Here is a 22,503-nt window from a genome sequence, read left to right on the forward strand (position 1 = left end):
CCTGATGGTCATTAAAGCATTGCTAATTAAACACAGAGCAACAGGCACTTTCTGAGTAATAATAAGCATACATCAACAGTATAAAAATATGACAAACCAAAACATTCTGCAAAATCAAGGACAGAATAAAAGTAGTACTTGTGTCTAACTTGGATGGGGGGGATACTCTGCACATTTACACTGCATAACTGCTCCTTGCCTTGCTTGGACACATACAGAGTCACACTACATGGGTCAGTGGGGTGCAACAAGTATGTCACAATTTGAAATGTCTCTGGCTGACAGTGATGGCCTTGACACATTTGTATACCTCTCAACCTCAGAGCAAGAAATCTGGACAAAGCCATACATAGAAGTGGGACAAGGTCCAAAAATAAGAACAATTTTAAATATTGCTCTTATAAACTTAGAAAGGTAATAGAGTAGTATGTCTTGCATTAGTATGAATTTCTGAAGGGTATGAAATCTGAAACACAAATGTTAATGATTTGCTACTAATTTGCCAAAAAAACTAAATTTTATGAAAAATGGACCAAAAATATGATGCAAAAATATAAAATAGCCACACAATACAGCTGGGAACCTGTCAAAGAAGGGACACTTTTTTAATATTAGTACTGCTAACTTGAGCAGCTGACAAAATAAAAGAATCTACATGCATTTCTGAAATAAAAGTAATCTATAACTCTGATAATTACAGTTATTTCTTAATTGTAAACCCTCCACGTTTTCTTCCAAAATTGCCATTTTGCTGCAGGATTATTATGGGAAGAGCAACATTTTGAGCCAAAATCAGGGACAGTTGAGAGGTTTGGATATGCCTAATTCTTTAAAGCAATTTATTTGCACGTATCTCTCAACCTGTTAATGCAGGAAATCTGGACAAGGCCAAATATACTTATAAACAGTACAAAAAATTGTTGTATAAACTGAGACAGTTGATAGAATAACAGGTCTTGCTTTAGCATGCATTTTTCTGAAGGTTATGAAGTCTGAAACTCAGTGTCTCATTATTTAGTGACTTAATTCCTAAATTATTTGCCAGAAAACCACACATTTAATGAGGAACAAACCAAACATAAGAAGCAAAAATCTATTCATTCTGTGAAAATCTGGACAGTTGAGAGGTATAGTTCAGCCGGGGTGGTCTTTGAGTTTGCCGCCCTTCCCCCTCACAAAATCATGGTCCAATGGAGCCTCCCCCTTCAGTTATTCCAATGAACCATTACTTGGCTATTTCACCCCATTTACCATAAACACTAATGTGCATACTGCTTTACTTCTACGATGATTTGGACTTCATTTCAAAGTTTTATTTTGCATTTTACAGCACAAACACTAAGACATCTGCTAAACAAAGCAATGCAATCTCACAATGAAAACAGACTTAGCATTAAAACTTCCCTGCCCTTGAAACTCGCATTCACTGAAACAGCATTGAAACGCACATTCAAAGAGAATACATTTTGCCAGTGACAGATAAAGATTAACTTTGGGCTGTTTTCAAATCATAGGCCCCTTGCACATGAAACATACACATGGTTTTTGATACACCTTTCTGATTTTGTTAAATTATATTCCCTGTACAAAATTGTACAGTTGTAGAGGGCATTTTAAATTTGTTTTGAACATTTTTCCAGTAAACAATGAAACAAAATGCATGCACCAATAATGACAAAACTGCCCAATTCAGAACATTTTTCCAGTAAACAATGAAAAAATGCATGCACCAATAAGGACAAAACTGCCCAATTCAGAACATTTCTATTATAAAAGTCTACTCAAACTTCTACAGTCCACCAGTATCAGTAAATATGCACAATCTCTGAAGAAGTAAAAGTCATCTAAATAATTCCACATTAAAGTAATCTGTAACTAATGAAGAGGTTGCTGCTAGCAAACAACTTTATATTTCATTGTTTCATCTACAAATAAAGTGTCTGTTGCCTTTAAGGAATAAATTGCCTATGCTTCATTAAAAAATGATAAGCTAGTAATATTGCAATAGGGAATGGATGTCAAACTGATAACAGGTTCAGAGTTACTAGGTATCTTCACCAAAAAGGACTGTAGCATCCAACCCCTTTACAATACAGTACAGTATCAGCAATGAATCTACCTACTGTGGGAGTAGAATCCATAGCCTTCTGCATCAAAAGCAAGTACACTACCTGTTGTGCTACTAACAATGCAAGCAGACTTAGCATAAGCATCACTAAACTTTTGTTCCCCTGCAGCTCTCAGCTTCTTGTAAAATCTACTTGTCACTCAGCTGTATCTCTGAACTTTGCAGCACAAGAAATCTGGAAAAAGCCAAAATTTAGGGGGGGGGGTGGCAAAAGACCAAAAAACAGGGACACATTTTAAACATTGCTTGTATAATGTTGGAAAGTTGCTAGAATAAAATGCTTGTTACCACCATACATTTCACTGCCGAGTATTGAACCCAGGACCCTGTGCAAAACAGTCAGAGCAACATACCACTATGCCAAATCAATCATGTATTTTATGAAAGAGGAAGACTGAAACTTAAATGGCTACATTCAGTGAATTCAGTTCTCACCATAGCTGTCAACATCTTAGCACAAAACACCTGAACAAAGCAAATAATGGGGGAATACAGCCCCCAAACATATTCAGTGAATTCAGTTCTCACCATAGCTCTCAACCTCTTAGCAAAAACACATAGACAAAGCCAGTAATGCGGGAATACAGCCCCCAAACATATTCAGTGAGTTCAGTTATCACCATAGCTCTCAATCTTGGCACAAAAAACCTGGACAAAGCCAATAATGAGGGACTACAGTCCTAAAAATAGGGACAAATTTTAAATATCCATCTTATAAACTTAGAAACTTGCTATAATAATAGGTGTTGTGTTATCATGTACTTTCTGAAGAATATGAAGTCTGAAATTCCAATGCTTGTCATTTTTATTTATTTAATATTTGTTAACCAGGAAAGTCTGATTTGAAACAAAAGGCAATTTTTGGCAGAGGAAGAAACACTCCAGACATGTCTTTGTAAGATGAGAGGACACCAGAGCGAACCCACACAAACACAGGGAGGACATGCAGACTCCACATAGAAGGCACCCCAGCCAAGAATCAAACCAGACAACCTGTAGCTATTAGGCAGCAATGCTACCACTGCACCACTGTACAACTGGCTGTGTTGTGAAACAAAAATACAGAAACCACAGATTGTATAAGGAACAGAATAAATATGAGGCAAAAATCTGCATTTCTTTTACAAATGGTGTTGGGTAGGGAATTCAGGCTCTTTCCATTTGGGCCCAAGGTTCAAGCCTTATTCTCTACCCACCACCATGTAGCAACTGGGGCATTTCACACACACACACACACACACACACACACACACACACACACACACACACACAGACACACACCTGCAAAGCAGCAAGCTCCATCGTCTCCATTCCTGCACCATCATCGCTGGACAAGCTGTTAAATCCATGCAGTAGGCAAGCCTTTCCTGTGAGAGCACCTAAGGCTCATCCTATCTCTCCCATGAGACCACCCTGCCTGTGGATGTTGCAGTCTGAGCCCCTTCCAGTCTATGCAGTCCTGACTGCATAGACTGCTGGGAAAATGTAGACGTACATGTTGTCTTTGTAATCCGGACTGCTGGTGGAGACAGCCTGGATTCTGTGTGCATGCTCCAGACTGATTCACCAGCAGTCAAAATATCGGGAAATGCTGTGCATGTGTGATGTTCCAGGACTCATGGTTGCTTTTATTATTTTCTTTTTGTTATTTTTAATATATATTTTGTTTCATTTTTCTTGTTTTACAGCTGGGAGGGCTGCAGTCCTGCAGTCCAATAGCACGAGCCGCCCCTGCTTATTGCCAAGACATTTGATGTGTTTTGCCTTAGGGACTTATTTGTTGAGACACATATGTATGTGTTGATATGTGTATGGTTTCTTTATGCTTGGTGGTGAGTATGGGTGGTGTGCATTTGGGAGGTCTCTGTTCTTTTGGTAGGCTTTTAGTGAGTACTTCTGCATATGTGGGTTTATGTGCTGTGACCTTATTTTGGTGAGGGATGAGGTGTGCATGAAAGGTGAAACGTGTGCTGACAACCTGTTTGATGTCTAGTTTGTTTTTATGTGAGAGAACAGACTCCAGTTTCACAGTGTATCTGCATCTCTTACATAGGGTGTTAGTTTGCTTTAGGAGTTAATGGTTGTCAGTATACATGAAGCAATTGCTACATTGCCTCAAGATGATCATATCAATCAAGCTGGCAGGAGAAATGATGGGAAGCTGCATGTCTATTGTGGCAGGATTTTTTTGAATGTGGATGTGACAATGTGAGGTACTGCCAGCTATACCAAGAGAAGTATGGCAGTGGATGTGTAACATATGCCAGCATAGCTAGCTGGAGTTTTGTAAAGAATTATATGTCATTTGTATATCAAACTGATTTGTACAGGTGCTTGTGTTGAACATGTATTTGTAAAGTTGCTTGTGTTAAAAGTTACGAACACAAATATGATATTTTGAGTAAAAAGTAGACAAATGCTTTATATAAGCATACAAATTTATGTAAAAAAGCAGATTTCACTTTTTTTGTTGTGGAACAAGTGAAAAAGGTAATTAGAGGTGGATTATGGGAGGAGAAATTTGAATTTAGAGAACTATGGTGGTAAATCACCTTGGAAGCAGCAAACTCTCCCGGTTTAAATGATAATATATCCATAATTCCACTACTAAAGATGAGATCTGCTAAATTATAAAATGTGTTTGACAAGTTATTCCCCATGAAGAGCACTAGAGGGTGTTTCAGCACTAATTTGGATAACTTTTTTTAATTAACATTTTAATTAACATTTTAATCAAGATTTTAACTTTTGTATGTGATTTTTTGATAATGTATTTTAAGTAAAATTATGTTTTAGAATAAATGTTTTATAACTTAATATGATGGTAGAATATTACCACTAGATTCCAAAGTATCCCAGAGCAAAGTAAAACAGCAAATGAAGTCCAAGTCAAAACTCCAAGGATACACCACGAGAATGGGAGTAAAAATTCTTTCTTTATTCCAAAAAACACATAGAGCAGAAAAAGATAAGCGCTTTCGCGTGCGCTATGCACGCTTCATCAGATCTATTTAATTGATGTACATGTGCTTCTTATATATCAAATTATAACCAATAAAGAACAGGCATCAATTAAACATCAATTTGAACAATTAGACCAATAAATCAGATCAAACCAGAATAAGTCAAATCGATAATTGTTTCTTATGTTCAGAAAGGTTCTAGCTACATTATAAGCAAAACACAATATTCCTAATCAAAATTACCAAAACGCTCCATTTTAAACATAGACTTAAAACCTACTTAGAACTGTTTAGATTTACTTAAAAGCTACTTGAATGCTGCTTGAAGGCTGCTTAAAAGCTAGATTAACGAACTTTAATTTAATTCATCTAGTTTATGATAGTCAGTATAGAGCTGAATGAGTATGTAAATCTTCTAAGATGTTTACTATTATGAGATCATTTAAAGAGAAATACCTGATACAGTCAGTATATTCAGATGTGTTCTATTATATTCAATTTTCAAGATCTGAGTCATGACTCATATGGCTTTTGCTGTTTACAAAAAACGAATTCTACATGTGAATATGAAATTTCTTAAGTGTCTGAATCAGATTGTTGTAAATATTCTCCTACTTTAACTGGTGAGTTTGTATCGCTAGTATAAGTCACCACTCACGTGATGTAAAACGTCACACGAGTCCACATTACTTACTTATATAAAGAACCTTCATAAAGCTAAGTATTATAAATATTCTCCTACTTTAGCTCATGAGATTACATCACTGGTATGAATCAATATTAATGTGACGTGAAACGTCACACAAGTCTATAATACATGGATATATTGATAACCTTCATAGAGCAAAACAGAATTAAAATATATAAACATGTAAAAACACTATATAATATATATAACCTATACAACAAGTATGAAATTCATGTTAACAAAACCTATTATCTGAAATAAATAAATAAATAGATGGATTATGTGCTATATGAATGGTATGTTTGCAAATAAATGGATGTTATATAAATTACATCCAATAGCTTAATATTATAATGTTCCAAAATACAAAACCGTCTCCAATAAATATAAATCATATGGAACAAGGTAAAGCTTAAAAATATGTATAAATGAGTCCCACTGTAAATAAACATAAACTTATTCCAGTATATTCATACTACAAATCACTGATAAAGTGATTAAATAATAAATTCTAATAATTCAAACATTGGTCAATATATTTTATTACAAGTCTAATTAATAAAGACCAATGTTAACGATAAATTAGAGAGACTAAATCTTAAAAATATACTTATGTTCAATAATCTGATTACTATAAGTATATAAGATATAAACATAAATTGTTTAAAACCAATCTCCATGTGTTAATTAGACAAATGAATAAATAAATAAATAAATAAATAAATAAATAAATAAATAACTAATTGATGTTTTATAATTCAATAAATAATATCATAACTAGACTATTGTTCCATAAAGTAGCTGATTGTCCTTATGATTTCATATTACTTGGCCTATAAGCATTACCTCAACTCCAAAATCGGTTTCAAAGAAATATAGTTGTTGATGCCAGGCTCCCTATGTGCCCCGGTCTTAAGTATCCAATCCAGTTCTATCTTGGCTAGATTATTAATATTATTCCCCATTCTAATACTCTTGTTCACTGTTTGTAAGACCCTGAACCTAAATTCATGTGTGGGGTTCGAATTTATATGTCTGGCTAGGGCATTTAGTTCGTTATTTTTACGTATGTCATAAATATGATTATACATACGGTCTCTCAATCTTCTTTTGGTTAAACCAACATAGAAGGCCTGACACAATATACAATTCGCCATATATACCAAATTAACACTGTTACAATCATAGTGGTCTCTGGGTTTAAATTCAAAACTGCCTTCAGCATATCTATAGTGTTGATCTTTTGTAATAAACTTGCACATGTTACAGAAGCCACAGGGGAAGGTGCCTAAAGTCACGTTATTCTCATTCCCCTTTGGTTTGTCTAGGTTCCTTGAAAATATATCCTTCAAGTTATCACATGTTTTGAAGATAAAAACTGGTTTAGGGCCAACTAAAATTCTAACTTCTTCTGTAGCAGTTAATATATTCCAATGTTTATGTATGATTTTTCGAATATGTGCATTATCATTGGAATATTTCATGCAATAAGCAACCTTGTCGTTGTCATAACCTTTGTTATTATGATATATTGTATAATGAGAGCCACTATGTTTTGGATAATACTCTCTCATTGTCCTCTCCTTTAAAACAGTAATATTTGCATTCTTATTTATATCTTTATTTTCATTATTAGTTTCAGATATAGATATCATGCCTTCTCTTATCTTTTTCACTAATCCCACATCATATCCTCTGTTCACAAACATGAACTCCATGTTGCTTGCTTCTTTATCAAGTACAGTTTGATCCTGACAAATCTTCATTAATCTACAAAATTGACTCTTCACTATACCTGTGAAGGTATGTCTAGGATGCATGCTACTCTGATCTAGGATGCTGTTTCTCCAGCAGTCCTTCCTGTATATTTTAGAAATTAGAGTACCTTCTCGATTAAAATATAAATTCACATCCAAAAAGTTTATATTAGTGGTTGAATATTCAAGAGTGAATTTAAGAAACTCCGTAGTGGTTTCTAGATATGTGACAAACTCCTTTAGTTCGTCTAATGTCCCTGTCCAAAATAATATCACATCATCAACAAATCTTCTATAGAAGCTTATCTTTTCCATCCAGACATTATTAAACAAAAAATTGGTTTCCCAGAAATGTAATACCAAGTTGGCATAGGAATTTGCACATGGGGTGCCCATAGCGACACCCCATGTTAGCAAGTAATATTTTTCATTAAATATAAAGACATTATTGTTCAACACAGTGTCCAATAATTGACCAATCAAAATTTGCCTGTCTGTGGAGAAGCCACTTGCATTCACCATTATTGCCCGTATTGCTTGCATACCATATTCATTAGGTATGCAGGTGAATAAGTTGCAAACATCTAGGGTAACCAAGATCTGCGTTCCCATGCAAGCTTCTTCTAGTTGTAACTCATGAATATCCCTTAATAGATGTTGTGTATCTTTCAGGATCGTGTTAATTTTGTCTACAATCGGTCTCAACATCTTTTCTATATAGATGGAGAGATTATAAGTTGCCCATTGTCTCCCAGAAACTATCGGTCGCATGGGTATGGGCCTAGTGTGTTTATGTATTTTGGGTAAGCCCTTCAGCAATGGTATCAGTGGTTCTTCTATATACAGAAACTCATGCATTTCCACACTGATCTGGCGACACATAAGCATGTCATACAAATTATCACCTATGCCTTTAATGATATTCATAACCTGTGTTAAATCAATTTCTTTATAGGTACTGTCTGAATGTAGGGAAAGCTCAACATTATCAATATATTCAGATCTGTTGAGTAGTACTACTCCACCTCCCTTGTCAGCAGCAGTTATTACTGTATCTGGGTCATTACGTAATGCCTTAAGTGAATTGAACTCATCCCTGTCTAAGTTACAAAACTTGTTATTAACTCGCTTAGATGAATAAAAGTTGTATAAATCTGCTTCACAAGATTTGACAAAACATTCCACCATAGGTGGTAATTGAGGGGAAAATGTACTCTTTCGTTTAAACCTAAAAGACGCTGTATTCTCATCATTAATGTGTAGCGTTTTCTTATTCGCAAAAAACATTTTAATGGCAACTTGCCTCGCAAACAGTCTCAAGTCAATGAACGTTTCTGTTTGTAGGCTCGGTTGTGAAGGAATGAAACTTAACCCTCGGTTTAAGAGGGATAAATCAGAAGCGGATAAAACATAATTAGAATAATTGTACACCAAATCAGTCAATTCAGATGTTTTTTCTGAGGCCCGTACCTGTCTTGTGAGTTCTTCCGTTTCCTGGGGCCTCGACTCGTTGATCTGCCTCTGGGAAAACGATCTTTCCTGATCGGAAAAGGGGCATCTGGTGCTTTATGAAACTGAGCGTTGGTTCGTCTGATTGTGCCTGTTCTTTCTGGATCGTCAGCATGAGGCAACGCTAACTGGTTAGGTGGTGGTGTACTGACATCTAGTATCTCTTCAACCTGTGGTCTTCTTTCATTGGCTTGTTCAGCTGTGTTCACTGCAGTCGCTGCCATAGGCGCCAAACTCAAACTTATGTTTCTTCCGGTTTCCGGTTCTTCAAATCGAGAATGAACATTACGGTCAAACCGTGAGTTACTATGCTCATTGGTTCTGGGCCAAACAAAAATGTTCCCCATTCTGAAATCATCGACATCTCTGATTAGTTTACGTTGTTTTACATATTTTAATTTATCGCTGTAGTTAGTAATCTGAACTGATAAATTGTTAAGTTTCTTATTGCAAACATCAGATTTAAAACGTTCAACTATACTTTTATAGAGTGTATCAATTCTAGTTTGTAAATCATGCTCAATAGGTTCAAAGTGTTCTAATAGTAAATTTACATACTTAAAACCTACTTCCAGGTTCAAATCCTGCCATTTCTTTAGCAGGTTAGGGTAAAGTTGACCATACGTGGGCATGCATAAAACACGCATACCCCTCGGTATGACTTGGAAATGTATGCATGCTTGTAGATGTTTCTTCTGCCAAGATAATCTCTGTAACTTATATAAGTTGTTCTCTAATTCTTTCACTAAGTCATAAAATTAATTCAGTCAACTTCCGAAACATTTGGTGTCAATTTAGTACTCACAGTATCTGAGAAGTTCATGGTCAACAACGGATTGTATCTTTGTGGTAGGAAGGCATCTATATTGAGCAAATCAGATGGTCTAGTAGGATTGTAGTATAATTCCAGGTCTCCCTTCTCCATAGCGTGAAAGTAGTGGTACAAGTGAAAAACAGTCAAAATGGTAGAATATTACCACTAGATTCCAAAGTATCCCAGAGCAAAGTAAAACAGCAAATGAAGTCCAAGTCAAAACTCCAAGGATACACCACGAGAATGGGAGCAAAAATTCTTTCTTTATTCCAAAAAACACATAGAGCAGAAAAAGATAAGCGCTTTCGCTATAATTAGAGGTGGATTATGGGAGGAGAAATTTGAATTTAGAGAACTATGGTGGCAAATCACCTTGGAAGCAGCAAACTCTCCCGGTTTAAATGATAATATATCCATAATTCCACTACTAAAGATGAGATCTGCTAAATTATAAAACGTGTTTGACAAGTTATTACCCATGAAGAGCACTAGAGGGTGTTTCAGCACTAATTTGGATAACTTTTTTTAATTAACATTTTAATGAACATTTTAATCAAGATTTTAACTTTTGTATGTGATTTTTTGATAATGTATTTTAAGTAAAATTATTTATGTTTTAGAATAAATGTTTTATAACTTAATATGATGTTTTGAAATGGGGTATTTTAAATGTTAGGTGTTTTACAATTCATAACATTAACTCATTGGGGAAAGATGATGAGAGGGATTTTGTATCACAACTATCTAATTGTGTCTTAATTCATTTTGATTGGTCCTTTTCAAAACCTGTGGTTATATAAATGATAAACAGGATATGTGGTGTCATCTGATGAAGTCTTTATTTATGAGACAAAAATGCCGATGGTATAAATGCGTTTATGTGTACAGTCAATTGTATAGTCCGTTCAGTTCGTGATTTATGTAATAAATTGTTTTTATAAACTACACCTCGTGTTGGTCTCTGTACCCAAGGTACTATACTATTGGATTTACTGGTGAATTTTGGTGCCTTGCTCTTTATTTTTGGTTTATTGGTCGCATTTGAGGAGGAGGTATGGAGAACGTTAATTTGCCTGAGGATGGAAAGGGACAGGATGAGGTGGGCCAGCCAGGAAAGCTGATAGGCCAATTGACAGAATTGGTTGATTTGTTGACTCCCTTGAGCCAATTTATGGCCTCGCTTTGCACGACAATTTTAAGTCAACGCCTACATGAAGGAGGAACTGTTATCCAGCCGAGAATGCTGGGGAATAATGGCGGTGGTGGTTTGCTTGGGATTCGGAGTGAAGTGAGAGTCCGGGATGGTGATTTGGTACTTTTAACTCACAACAAACCCCTTTGGTTTTAAGGGGGGGAGGCACTGAACAATCTGTAGTTAATGATGGAATGTCTTAAATTATGCCAGGACAGAACAAACAGCCTGAGGCAGTAGGAATGGCAGGTACAACTTTTAGAAAAGACTTGAAAGAAACTAAAGACTGGTTACAAGCAAAGTATTCATTTAAAATTAAAGACAATAACAATGTGCAGTCTGTTATAACTGATTCTTTTAATGTTAAACCGAATAAAATGTCCAGACTTATGTTGAAATTTAGGACATTAGATATTGAAAATTGTTATTTAAGAGAATATGTTGCAGGGGGAATAGTCCCCAAAGGGTTACATGTTTGGAAATATCCGAACAATGTGCAAATAGATACTACATTTCACAAAGACTTATTGGAGGTTTTTAACAATTGTGGTTTAGAAATTTTAAAAACTATTATTAAGGAAAATATTAGAATAAAGGATGAAGTACAAAATGAAATAGAAGAGTTGGATCAATGTATTAAGGATGACTTCATGTTTACCATAAAGGAAGAAAATGAAAAGTGTTTTAATGTCAGAATAGATATTGATAGGAAATGTGAGAAAATGGTTCAAAGAAAGTTAAAAAACGTTTGAACGTGATTCTAAAGAATACAGAATTAATACATGTTATCCTAAGCCAAGAAATTTTAGACAGAATTAAGTTTTTTACCCTGATGAGCAGCAGGACGGTGGTAATGGGGGTACCATGATAGGGAAAATGATAATGTGAACAATGAGGTGGGTGACTTGGATGATATAAGTGAGTACCCACTATTACGCAGATCAGAAAGATTGATGAAAAAATGGAGTATCCACAACCAAATTTTTATTGGAGGGGGAGAAGGGGGAGGGGGAGATACTAAGAAATGATGGTATACCCCATACCCAAACCAACCTTAGTGAAATTGGTGTGGATGATTGCAAATATGTATTGGATGTTTTTTGTATTTACAATTTTAGCAAAGCAACACTTGTCAAGGAACATTTCAGTTTACTATCCAAGGGTTTTAAATTCATTCCTCAAAAAAAGGGTGAACTCACTAAGACATTAATGGATATAAAAATATTTATTAGAAAAGTTAATTTGGGGCTGATCTTACCTTCAAGTTCCACAGAAATGGATTTAGGGTTGAGGCAAACGAGCATATATAACCCCCCCACTACACCCCCAGTTAAAAAACTTTGAAAAAGTTGTTGAAAAGGAGTTAAGAAGGGAATTTAGTAAAGTTAGATACAGGCCAAACTTGACCAACAATGAGAGAGATGTGTTAACGGAATTAAAAACTAATTCTGAAATTCGGGTTATGAAACCTGATAAGGGGGGAGGAGTAGTAATGATGGACAACATAATATAAGAGGGGAAGATGAATCAAATATTAATGGATGAAGTTAAATATGCTAATGTGTCAAAAAATGAGGTAAATATTGCCTATAAAAGGATTGATGCCATGTTAGAGGATATGTTCATGGAAGGTTTAATTGATGAAAAAATGTTAAAGTTTTTAAAAGTGGAGAAACCAAGGGTAGCGTCCATATTCGGGAAACCTAAGACCCATAAGGATGAAAAGGACCCACCCCTGAAGCCGATAGTATCAGCAGATGGGTCGAAGACTTTTCCTTTAGCAAAATACGTGGGCAACAAACTTAAAAAATTATGGGCTAAAAGGAAAGCTATTTTAAAAGATTCGTAGGACTTTTTGAGAGAAATAAGGCATGAACTGTTTCAAGAAGATCTAATATTTATCACTATACATGTGACTGATTTATTTTCAAGTATCCCTTATGGAGAAGGTATGAACATGTTTGAGGAAATCATTTTTGAGGATATTGGCTTGAGCCACAATGAGAAGTTGATATGTGTGGGGTTAATGGAATTAGTTTTAAAATGTAATTTTATATTTTTTAAAGGTGAATTCTACCAACAAGTACAAGGTATGGCGATGGGTGCAGCCTGCACCCCAACGTATACCAACCTTGTATTAGCAAAATGGGAGGAGAGGTATATATTAAATTCTGAATATGCAGTATATTGGACCCTTTATAAGAGATTTTTAGATGACATAGTGATTTTTTGGAAGGGGACTAGAAAAAGTTTGATGAATTTATGGGCTATATGAAGAGTACAACCAACTTTTTGGATTTACATACACTCTCTCAAATGAACGGCTGCAATACTTGGATGTTGAGGTATATAAATCCAGTGGCAGGTTTGAATCTAAGATCTTTAGAAAGCCTACCGTTTGTAACTCTTTCCTCCACTATGATAGTCCCCACCCCCCACATTCTGAAAAGAACATAGTAAAGGGTCAATAATGTCCGAGGGACCCGAATGACCTCTTCGGATGAAGATTTCCAGAAAAAATGTGAAGTGTTGGAAGGGTTTTTTTGGAAAGGGGCTATCCGGTTGACCTAGTGAAGGAGGTTAAGGCAGAAATAAATGCTGGTAGACAAAGCAATTTTAAGCCTATTATAGGACCAAATAGACATGAACAAGACAACATAGAAGTTGTTCGGGAGCACAATTATGGAGAAGCCTTAGTGCTGGAATATAATGCCCTATCTGGCCTCACAAAGAGAATTATGAACTCCGAATGGGATAGATTTGTAACTATTTCAGATTTGGAGAAGTGACCTAAGGACCCCTTGAAAGCTGTATACAAAAATTCACAAAATTTGAAGAATATTTTAGAAAATGAGGGTAAGAACATTGCAATGAACAGAAGGAGGATAGGGACATACAAGTGTGGCCACTGCTCTCAATGTGGAAACATAGCGAACACAGACAGGATTTTTATTGAGAGTAGAAATAGATGGGTTATAGGCTCGGGTTATTACAACTGTGAGTCCATGGGTTGCAATTTGTGTAGAATGTAGATCCTTCTATATTGGAAAAATGGAATGCAGGCTAAGGAGAAGGATATACGAACACAAATATATTTTGGGTAAAAAAGAGACAAATGATTTATATAAGTATACAAAGGTATGTAAAAAAGCAGATTTCACTTTTTTGTTGTGGAACAAGTGAAGAAGGAAATTAGGGATGGATTATGGGAGGAGAAAATTGAATTTAGAGAACTATGGTGGCAAATCACCTTGGAAGCAGCAAACTCTCCTGGTTTAAATGATAATATATCCATAATTCCACTACTAAAGATGAGATCTGCTAAATTATAAACTGTGTTTGACAAGTTATTCCCCATGAAGACCACTAGAGGGTGTTTCAGCACTAATTTTGATAACATTTTTAATTAATATTTTAATGAACATTTTAATCAAGATTTTAACTTTTGTATGTGATTTTGGCAATGTATTTTAAGTATAATTATTTATGTTTTAGAATAAATGTTTTATAACTTAATATGATGTATTGAAATGGGGTATTTTAAATGTTAGGTGTTTTACAATTCATAACATTAACTCATTGGGGAAAGTTGATGAGAGGGATTTTGTATCACAACTATCTAATTGTGTCTTAATTCATTTTGATTGGTCCTTTTTAAAACCTGAGGTTATATAACTGGTAAACAGGATATGTGGTGTCATCTGATGAAGTCTTTATTTATGAGACGAAAACGCCAATGGCATAAATGTGTTTATGTGTACAGTCAATTGTATAGTCCGTTCAGTTCGTGATTTATGTAATAAATTGTTTTTATAAACTACACCTCGTGTTGGTCTCCATACCCAAGGTGCTATAATGTTGGATTGTGTTAAAAGTTTACCAACAGTGGGACCTAATAGGCAGAAAAAGAAATACACCTGTATGTCAGACTGTATAATAACTGTTGGAATTAATATATTGTAACAGAGGATACTTGAAGAGAAGAGTTTAATCTCGGTCCAGCTAACTTTGAAAAATAATATGAAATTAAATTACTTGAAGGCCATAAAGATTGTATCGTACAGTTCTAATTGCAGCCAGAGACAAAATGTCTATGAAAAGGACTAGGAATCCTGCTGCATTGTCCTTAGGAGTTAACTAATTGTTACCCTGGAAGGGTGGAACTATTGAAATTGTTTTATGGCTTCCAGAAGATATAACACATCTTAGCAAAGCTCTATCTGTGTGTATGGTAACACATATGTGCAAGACCCTGGTTTAGTTTCTAGTAAAGGGGGGTAATATGGGAACCAGAAGTAAGATGACCAGATGTATACAATGTCATTCTGTAATCCAGCATTGAAATAATGTTTTAATACCAGATAAGACAGAAGTCTCAGAGCAGTCTGTTTTTGAAACCTGACATAGAAAGATCACTCACCCACTTCATCTTGCCTTGCTTTAGTAAGTAACCAGGGAATGGTAATTCTTTAGATCAGTTCAGAAAATATAATGAGATTAGTTAAGTACGTTTTTTCTGTATCTGTGTGAATCTATTTATCTGTATTATTTTAATATTTCTTGTGATTGAATCTCTGGTGTTTATTGTAAATAGATATTTAGTATTTTCAAGTTATTTTATTATTTATTATTAAATATATTTAATCTTTTTATTGTGGCTGGTCCTTTAGAAAATATTTTAACCTTTGAGAGTAATTATATGTATTTAGTGACACTGTGGCCACTCCTAAAAGCCTTACTGTATTGGTCAAACAGTCCCATTTGTATTACTATTAATTTTACTCAGTATAGGTGGGTATCCTTGTAAGAACCTTCGAGTAACTGGCTTTGGAGTGTCTGGTGGCAGTAACTACCTTATATCCTGGGCAAAGGGTAGCAGAGTGAGTTAATATGTGACAGCCTTTCGTGTGTGTGTGTGTGTGTGTGTGTGTGTGTGTGTGTGTGTGTGTGTGTGTGTGTGTGTGTGTGTCTCTGTGTGCAAATTAAATCTCAGAGTGTATGTGTGTGTGTGTGTGTGTGTGTGTGTGTGTCAGCTTCTTGGAGCAGGGGCACAGAGCACTGGTTTCACAGAGAGGGTGGTGGAGGACTTGGCTTGGACACTCGGCTGAGGACTCAACTCTACAGCTGTGCCAGTGGGGAGTCTTACTGGGGGCCTTGAAGAGAGAGAGAGAGAGAGGGAAACCCAGACCCCAGACCGATTGTGTTTCCTATGTGCTCTTTAAGGGAGATTGTCCTTGGTGCAGAGAGCTGCATCTGGAAATACTGTGTGTATCTATCTTTATTCCAAGTGAACGTCCCTCACTGGTGTTAGTGGTGAGGATTCAGGCTCCTTGATTACTGGCCCAGAGGAGGGGATATCACAGTGATATTTGGGAAGGAAGTTGGCTAGCTGAACTTAATCACAAACAGCAAAAATGAAGCAGGAATTCAATTAAATACAGTTAACAAAGTGCAGTGCTTGCTTAAAATATATTTCTTTTTCATTTTTTTCCAGTGGATGTCTTGGATTTCAGTGCAGATGCACTCCAGACCTCTGGCCAAACATTGAGCAGCTTCAGTAAACTAAGTGCAAACCCGTGCAAATATGAGGCTTATATAAAGGGAAATTTAAACAGATTTAACACAACTACCAATGGAAAAACTCCAAACTGAGCCTTTCTCCGGCAGCCCCCAATTCAGACGGGTCCTGAGCTACACACTTCTGCCACAAGGGTACAGGGAGTCCCTCTTAATGTAAGATGGCTGGTTTAAGAACACAATGATACCACACAGTCTAGATTTAGCAGGTCTGAATGTAGCCTATGCTATATAAGATAATGAAACACAATTTCAAAGTGCAGAGTAAAAAGTAGTCACAAACAGCAAAAACGAAGCAGTAATTCAGTTAAATACAGTTAACAAAGTACAGTGCTGGCTTAAAATATACTTATTTTTCAGTTTTTTTTTTTTCAGTGGATACCTTGGATTTCAGTGCAGATGCATCCAGACTTCTGGTTAAAGTTGCCAAACTTTGAGCAGCTCCAGTAAACTGAGTGCAAACCTGCACAAACATGAAACTTATATACAGGCAAATTTAAACAGTTTTAAAACATCTACCAAACTAAGCCTTTCTCTAGTAATCCCCAGCTCAGATGGGTCCTGAGATACACACTTCTGCCACAAGGGTGCAGGGAGGCCCTCTTAATGTAAGGTGGATGGTCTAAGAGCACAGTGAAACCAAACAGTCTAGATTCAGCAAGTCTGAATATAGCCTATGGTAAGTAAGGCAAAGAAACACAATTGCTAAATGGGAAGGCGTAAGGGAGAGTCACTTAAAGGTCAAAGTGAGAGTGTTTATTAGTATACTATCAGATGACCTGCAGTGGTACCACCCTGTGCAGAACCTGGTAGCTCTTCGAGCAGCTGTGAACAGTGGAAGACTATGGAGAGCATTTCCTATAGAGAATTTTAATCTGGAGAGGTTTGCTTATATACAAGCAAGAGAAACTGCATTTGCGCAAACACAAGGCTTTTATATGACTTGGATAGGATGAAAGACTTTTATAAAGTTAAACCCTCAGGCCAATCAGGTAAAAACACAGTAGGCTATCGACCAGTAGTTCCCACCTTGGATGGGTTGAATTTAGCTCTCTGCTCCCACCAGAGTGCAAAAGAACTCTACCCATGCAAAACAAACTCTTTTGAGCTCAAGTGTAGTAACAAATGTTTTACAACAGAAGTAAGAATTCCTGCAATATCAGGAATCCTTGGAAATAAGTTCACTAACCCTGAGAAATGTTCATAACACACAAAAACCTTACAAAACTTTGAAATATTTTGGCAGAATCACTCACAACAGCTATTGCAGTATCAGAGGGGGTTACGAAATATCAGAATATTGTTAAAACAACCTAAAAGCAGTACAGTAACAGATGAAGTTTCTTTAACAAGTGCAGGCTGAAAAACAGTGATAAATCCAACCAAAGAAATAAATGCAGCACAGAAGTGTTAACTATCACTGAAACAAAGCAAATGCAAAAAATATACTTCAGCTAAATCCAGCTTAGCATTAGGAACAAATGTAAAACCTGTGCTGAATAATTCAACTATGGGTTGTAGTTAGTTTTTCCGAGGTATTTTCTCTTGTTTTGCTACTCATGCGACTGACATAAAAATGTCAGGGTTTAATTTTAATTATGTTTATTACAGCTTGAAATAGCCCAATATCACTCATTCACTTCATTACGTGGACATTCACTGTTTCAAGTAACGAAGCAGGAGGCACACTGTGTTGCTAGATATAAGATTAGTGTCTTATTTTGCACAGTGAATGTCTTCAAATACTAGGCTGAGACATACAACAGTATGTAAATAAGAAACTGTTTCTTTAAGACAACTTAGACTGGACAGTGACTGGTGTGACACGGGTTGACGTCAGTCTTCAGTAGTTTTGAAAAGGATTTCTGTGCGCCTCGTTATTCGTATTATCTACTCTTTAAATTACAATATAGACAGTTGTTAATGCAAAGAATATTAATAAAACCAGATAATCTCTCTCTCTCTCAAACACATAGTAGCGATATAAGTCTGAATTAAGACGGCTAAACAATAGGAAATAACAAACCAATTGTGGACGCACTATTTTATTGCGTACCACGAACCTGGAAGAAGAACTAAATCTATTTGTTGTAGTTCCGCGTTTTAATGGCTGTGCCTACTCTTCATTTGTAACTGCATTAAAACTTTTCTGATATGTGGTTGTGTGTTAGTTATAGGTTGAACTTGATATTGTGATTGCCACACACAGCACGATGCCTTTAGTGGTGGTGTGCGGGCTACCTTGTAGCGGCAAGAGCAGGAGAACTGAACAACTGCAGAAGTATTTTATGGAAAATTGTGGTCGGAAAGTTCATGTGGTTTGCGAAGATGCACTGGGAGTACAAAAAAATGATACATATGCAGGTAAACGTTGGAGTCATTCTCAGAACCTTTGAGTGGTAACCTCTCGTTGAATTCTTCAAGGCAAGCATGTCTGTCTTAGAAGGAAACGGCGTGAAGTTTACAGTGCCTAGTGCACCGTTGATTCAGCTGTATACTTAATATAAGTTGTGCAGTGAGAGAATCATGCGAGGATGGGGTTGGATTATACAGCACTGTATACCCTCTAAAACGCAGTGGTCAAAGACCTTTCAGTTTTGCTTATTTTGCATAGTGTTTGTGTGAATGCATTCACTGTGACTCCAAATATCTGACTACTAAAAAACATTGCTATAGGAGTCCCTGAATGGATATGATAAAGCTGAGGTAGTATATGTTGGTCATCTGCCCAGGTATTTTTATGTGATCGCCCCATCATTTATTTATTTAACATATATTAATTGTTAGTAGGTTGGTCCTAGAATCCTTACAGCCACAGCAAGTGCCACGAGGGCAAAGATAAGTACAGTACATATGAGGTCACAGTCAACTGACCTGTTTTGGGAATATGTGAGGAATCTGAATGGTTGGATAAAACTTGCACAGAATGGAAGTGCATTGCAAAGTCCACATATGCAATGACTGAATTCCAGCCCATGTAGTTTTGAAACCATTGAGACACATTGCTGCAGTCAAAGTGTTCTTATAGTGATGTGAAGTCATCTATAAAGAATACAGTTCTTTTACTGTAGTGTATTTCTGCGACAGAAACTCCGCACATTATAGCTGTTTTTAATGACCATTTCCTTATGGCATGTTTTTATGGTAAAGGGAGTTACAGAGTTCGCATATATTTTATGGGTACAAAAGATGTATGATAGCTGTAACTGCCATTGTTAAGTACTATTAAAAAAGTGGTTTGTCTTTGAACTGAATTGTACATCCAGAGTCCTTACTAGTGTAGGTATTCACATTAATTTTATAAAAATGTTTTCTTTTCACATTAGTTTGTTAACCTTAAACAGTATAATATTTTGATAGGACTTGTTTTATTTACATTTTAGGTTTACTGTAATTTATAAAAGCTTGATCTTTGCGTGTTCCTAACAAATTGTGGGTAGTTGCAACACGTTCAGAATGTTCTGCTTTGCTCATTTTGTATGAAATAGTTGTCAGTGCATTCACCATAACTCTAGTGCCTAATTAATAGACCGTTGTTACACGAATCCCTGAATAGATAGGATAAAGTTGATGTGACTGTTAGTCATTTGCTCAGGCATTTTTGTTTTTCAAATTTATTTTTGGCCTTCCCTGCCCAGAGCACCAAGTCCCTCCCCTTCACTTTAGATCCATTGTTTTCCTGCCAAATGAGTGGCATTAGCCATACTGACAGCTGGTTATAAAGTCTGACCAGGATCAGCTGTCCTTCGTGGGAGATTTTATTTATTTTTATGTCCTACCCTAACTTATGTTCCCACATCCAGTGTGCATTGAGGTTTGTGTGTGTTAAGGCATGGGTTATTTGTCAGTGAATGTCCGTGTTGCTTGCATCAGGTTTGGGGCTCTAAGCTTTCACTATGAGTTGTGACTTTTTTCCATTAATCCCTATCTCTGCCTGTCTGCATAGGTGAGTAGCAAAATTCTCACTCCTTTGTGTCCCCCCATCTGACTCCATAAGCTGGATTTGCTTGTTGAACTCGGGTGGCATGGTTTCCGGTCAGGTCTCCATCCTTCTGCACTACGGGTATCTTTATAGTTTTGATCATTAAAAGTGTGTTAGTGAGAGGTTTTATGCACAATTACATTCATATTAAAATGCACAATACTATGCAATCTATCAGTATAACAAACGTTAGATAAATAATTATAAAAATGTACACAGTTTTAATATATCTGTTGCTGTAAGTTATAGCTAAATAGCACATATATTAGAAATAGTTATTAATTTAACATAAAATGACAGACGCTGATTAATTTTTGATTATTAGTTATGAGGTCACTAAAGTAAGCATTTTAAATCTATAACTATTTTGTTAAATGTATTCTCGCTGCCATGATCGGTACTAACAGGACCTATATTTTAAAAGAATGATCAACATGTTGCAAACTCTGAGCTACAGCTGCTAAACGTATGCTATTTAACATTTCCACACTGTGATCATTTCTTTTAAATTCTTTATCCAAAATATTTCAGAGTATTATTTGATATGTTAGTATTCTTAAGAACAACCCCTGGTGTCTGGAATACTAGTGAATCCTGTAGGCCACTTAGGGAAGCCATCCTATTATGTTTTCCATAGGGCCTATATTTTTGAGTGTTATATTTTGGTAAGCAAATTAGATTCATTACTTGTATCACATGATGGATGAATGATAGAAGCATTTAGTTCTGTATCACAGAGTTTCTTGGCAGTCTTGTAAATTTTGTGAAATAATTTAACGGATATTATGCTACGCAGATGTTTCTTTTATAGATTTTAAAAAGAATAATGAAACTATTGATAAAATTTAACATGGGTGTTGTGCTATGCAGATATTTCTTTTATAGGTTAATGAAGCTATTGATTTACTATATAACAAGCTTGGCTGGCTCATTGAAGTTCCAGTTATGTCATCTCTGTGTAATTTTTATTCAGTTTCCTTCTCATGCCTCTAAATCTGGGATGTTTTGATTTCAGCAGAGTAGAATAACAGGAAGTTAGTGTGTTTCCTTTATTAATCATGTTTCAAAGGGCCTAATCAAAAGTATGTGGTAGCTTTGCTGACTCACTGTCAAGAATGATATTTCTAAAAATCATAAATGTTAAAGAATATAATCAGGTCTGTAGTTCCCAAAATGATGTATTGTTGCACGGTCCCTCTTTTGAATGTATATGTTTTGTGGTTTGCCCCAGATCCAAAACACAGTATACCTTTATCAGTAGTTACTATACAAATTCTTAGGTCTTTAAACCCTCTTCATTTTAGTTCACCTCCCCATTCCACTTATTTCTTTTTTTTTGTTTGTTTTCATGACTCTGTTCCTGTCTACAACCAACTTCTTGTTTCTCCCAGTCCTCTCTTTTTTAATGTTTTCATCCTTTCCGTTCTCACAGTCCTTTATCTGTAACTGTGAATTCTGAATTAACCACCTACATTTATATTGTCCTTTAGTCACAGACTGTTTCTCAGTGTAATATGCCGTATTCCTCTAACAATCATAAACATTGCACAGTAACCATGCTCAACTTGCATCAGTGTGCATTTGTCTATTTTTTTTACATATTTTATTTTTCTCTCATATTGTTTTAATTTACTTTATTGGTATTATTGTTTCACTTCATTGTATATGTCATTTTATTAATTCACATATTTTAACCTGGACTGTCTAAATGGGTGAATGCCTCTTTTCAGTCAGAGCCTGAGGAGAAAAGCTCCATGCCACAATACAAGAATAAAAGTAAAGTTTAAAATCTTTTTAAGTAGCTCATTAACAATTATGTGGTGTGTGAAATGTCACACCATTAACAGCCGATACATGTCTCGTATTCCAGAGCATTTTCTGAAAAATACATTT

The 22,503-nt window shown here is 35.8% G+C and overlaps 1 protein-coding gene across 1 annotated transcript in view; it reads left to right on the forward strand.

The window, feature by feature from the left end:
- Positions 1-18,476: 18,476 nt before the first annotated feature.
- KTI12 (KTI12 chromatin associated homolog) overlaps positions 18,477-22,503 on the forward strand; it is a gene marked incomplete in the record, with an annotated part of 408,069 nt that continues 404,042 nt past the window's right edge. Inside the window, 1 exon segment of the mRNA XM_044077840.1 lies at positions 18,477-18,992. Coding sequence (XP_043933775.1) covers positions 18,842-18,992 — 151 coding nt within the window.

The sequence above is a fragment of the Protopterus annectens genome, chromosome 7.part0 (genome assembly GCF_019279795.1).
Source record: "Protopterus annectens isolate FY-2018-M chromosome 7.part0, PAN1.0, whole genome shotgun sequence".
Lineage (NCBI taxonomy): Eukaryota > Metazoa > Chordata > Ceratodontiformes > Protopteridae > Protopterus > Protopterus annectens.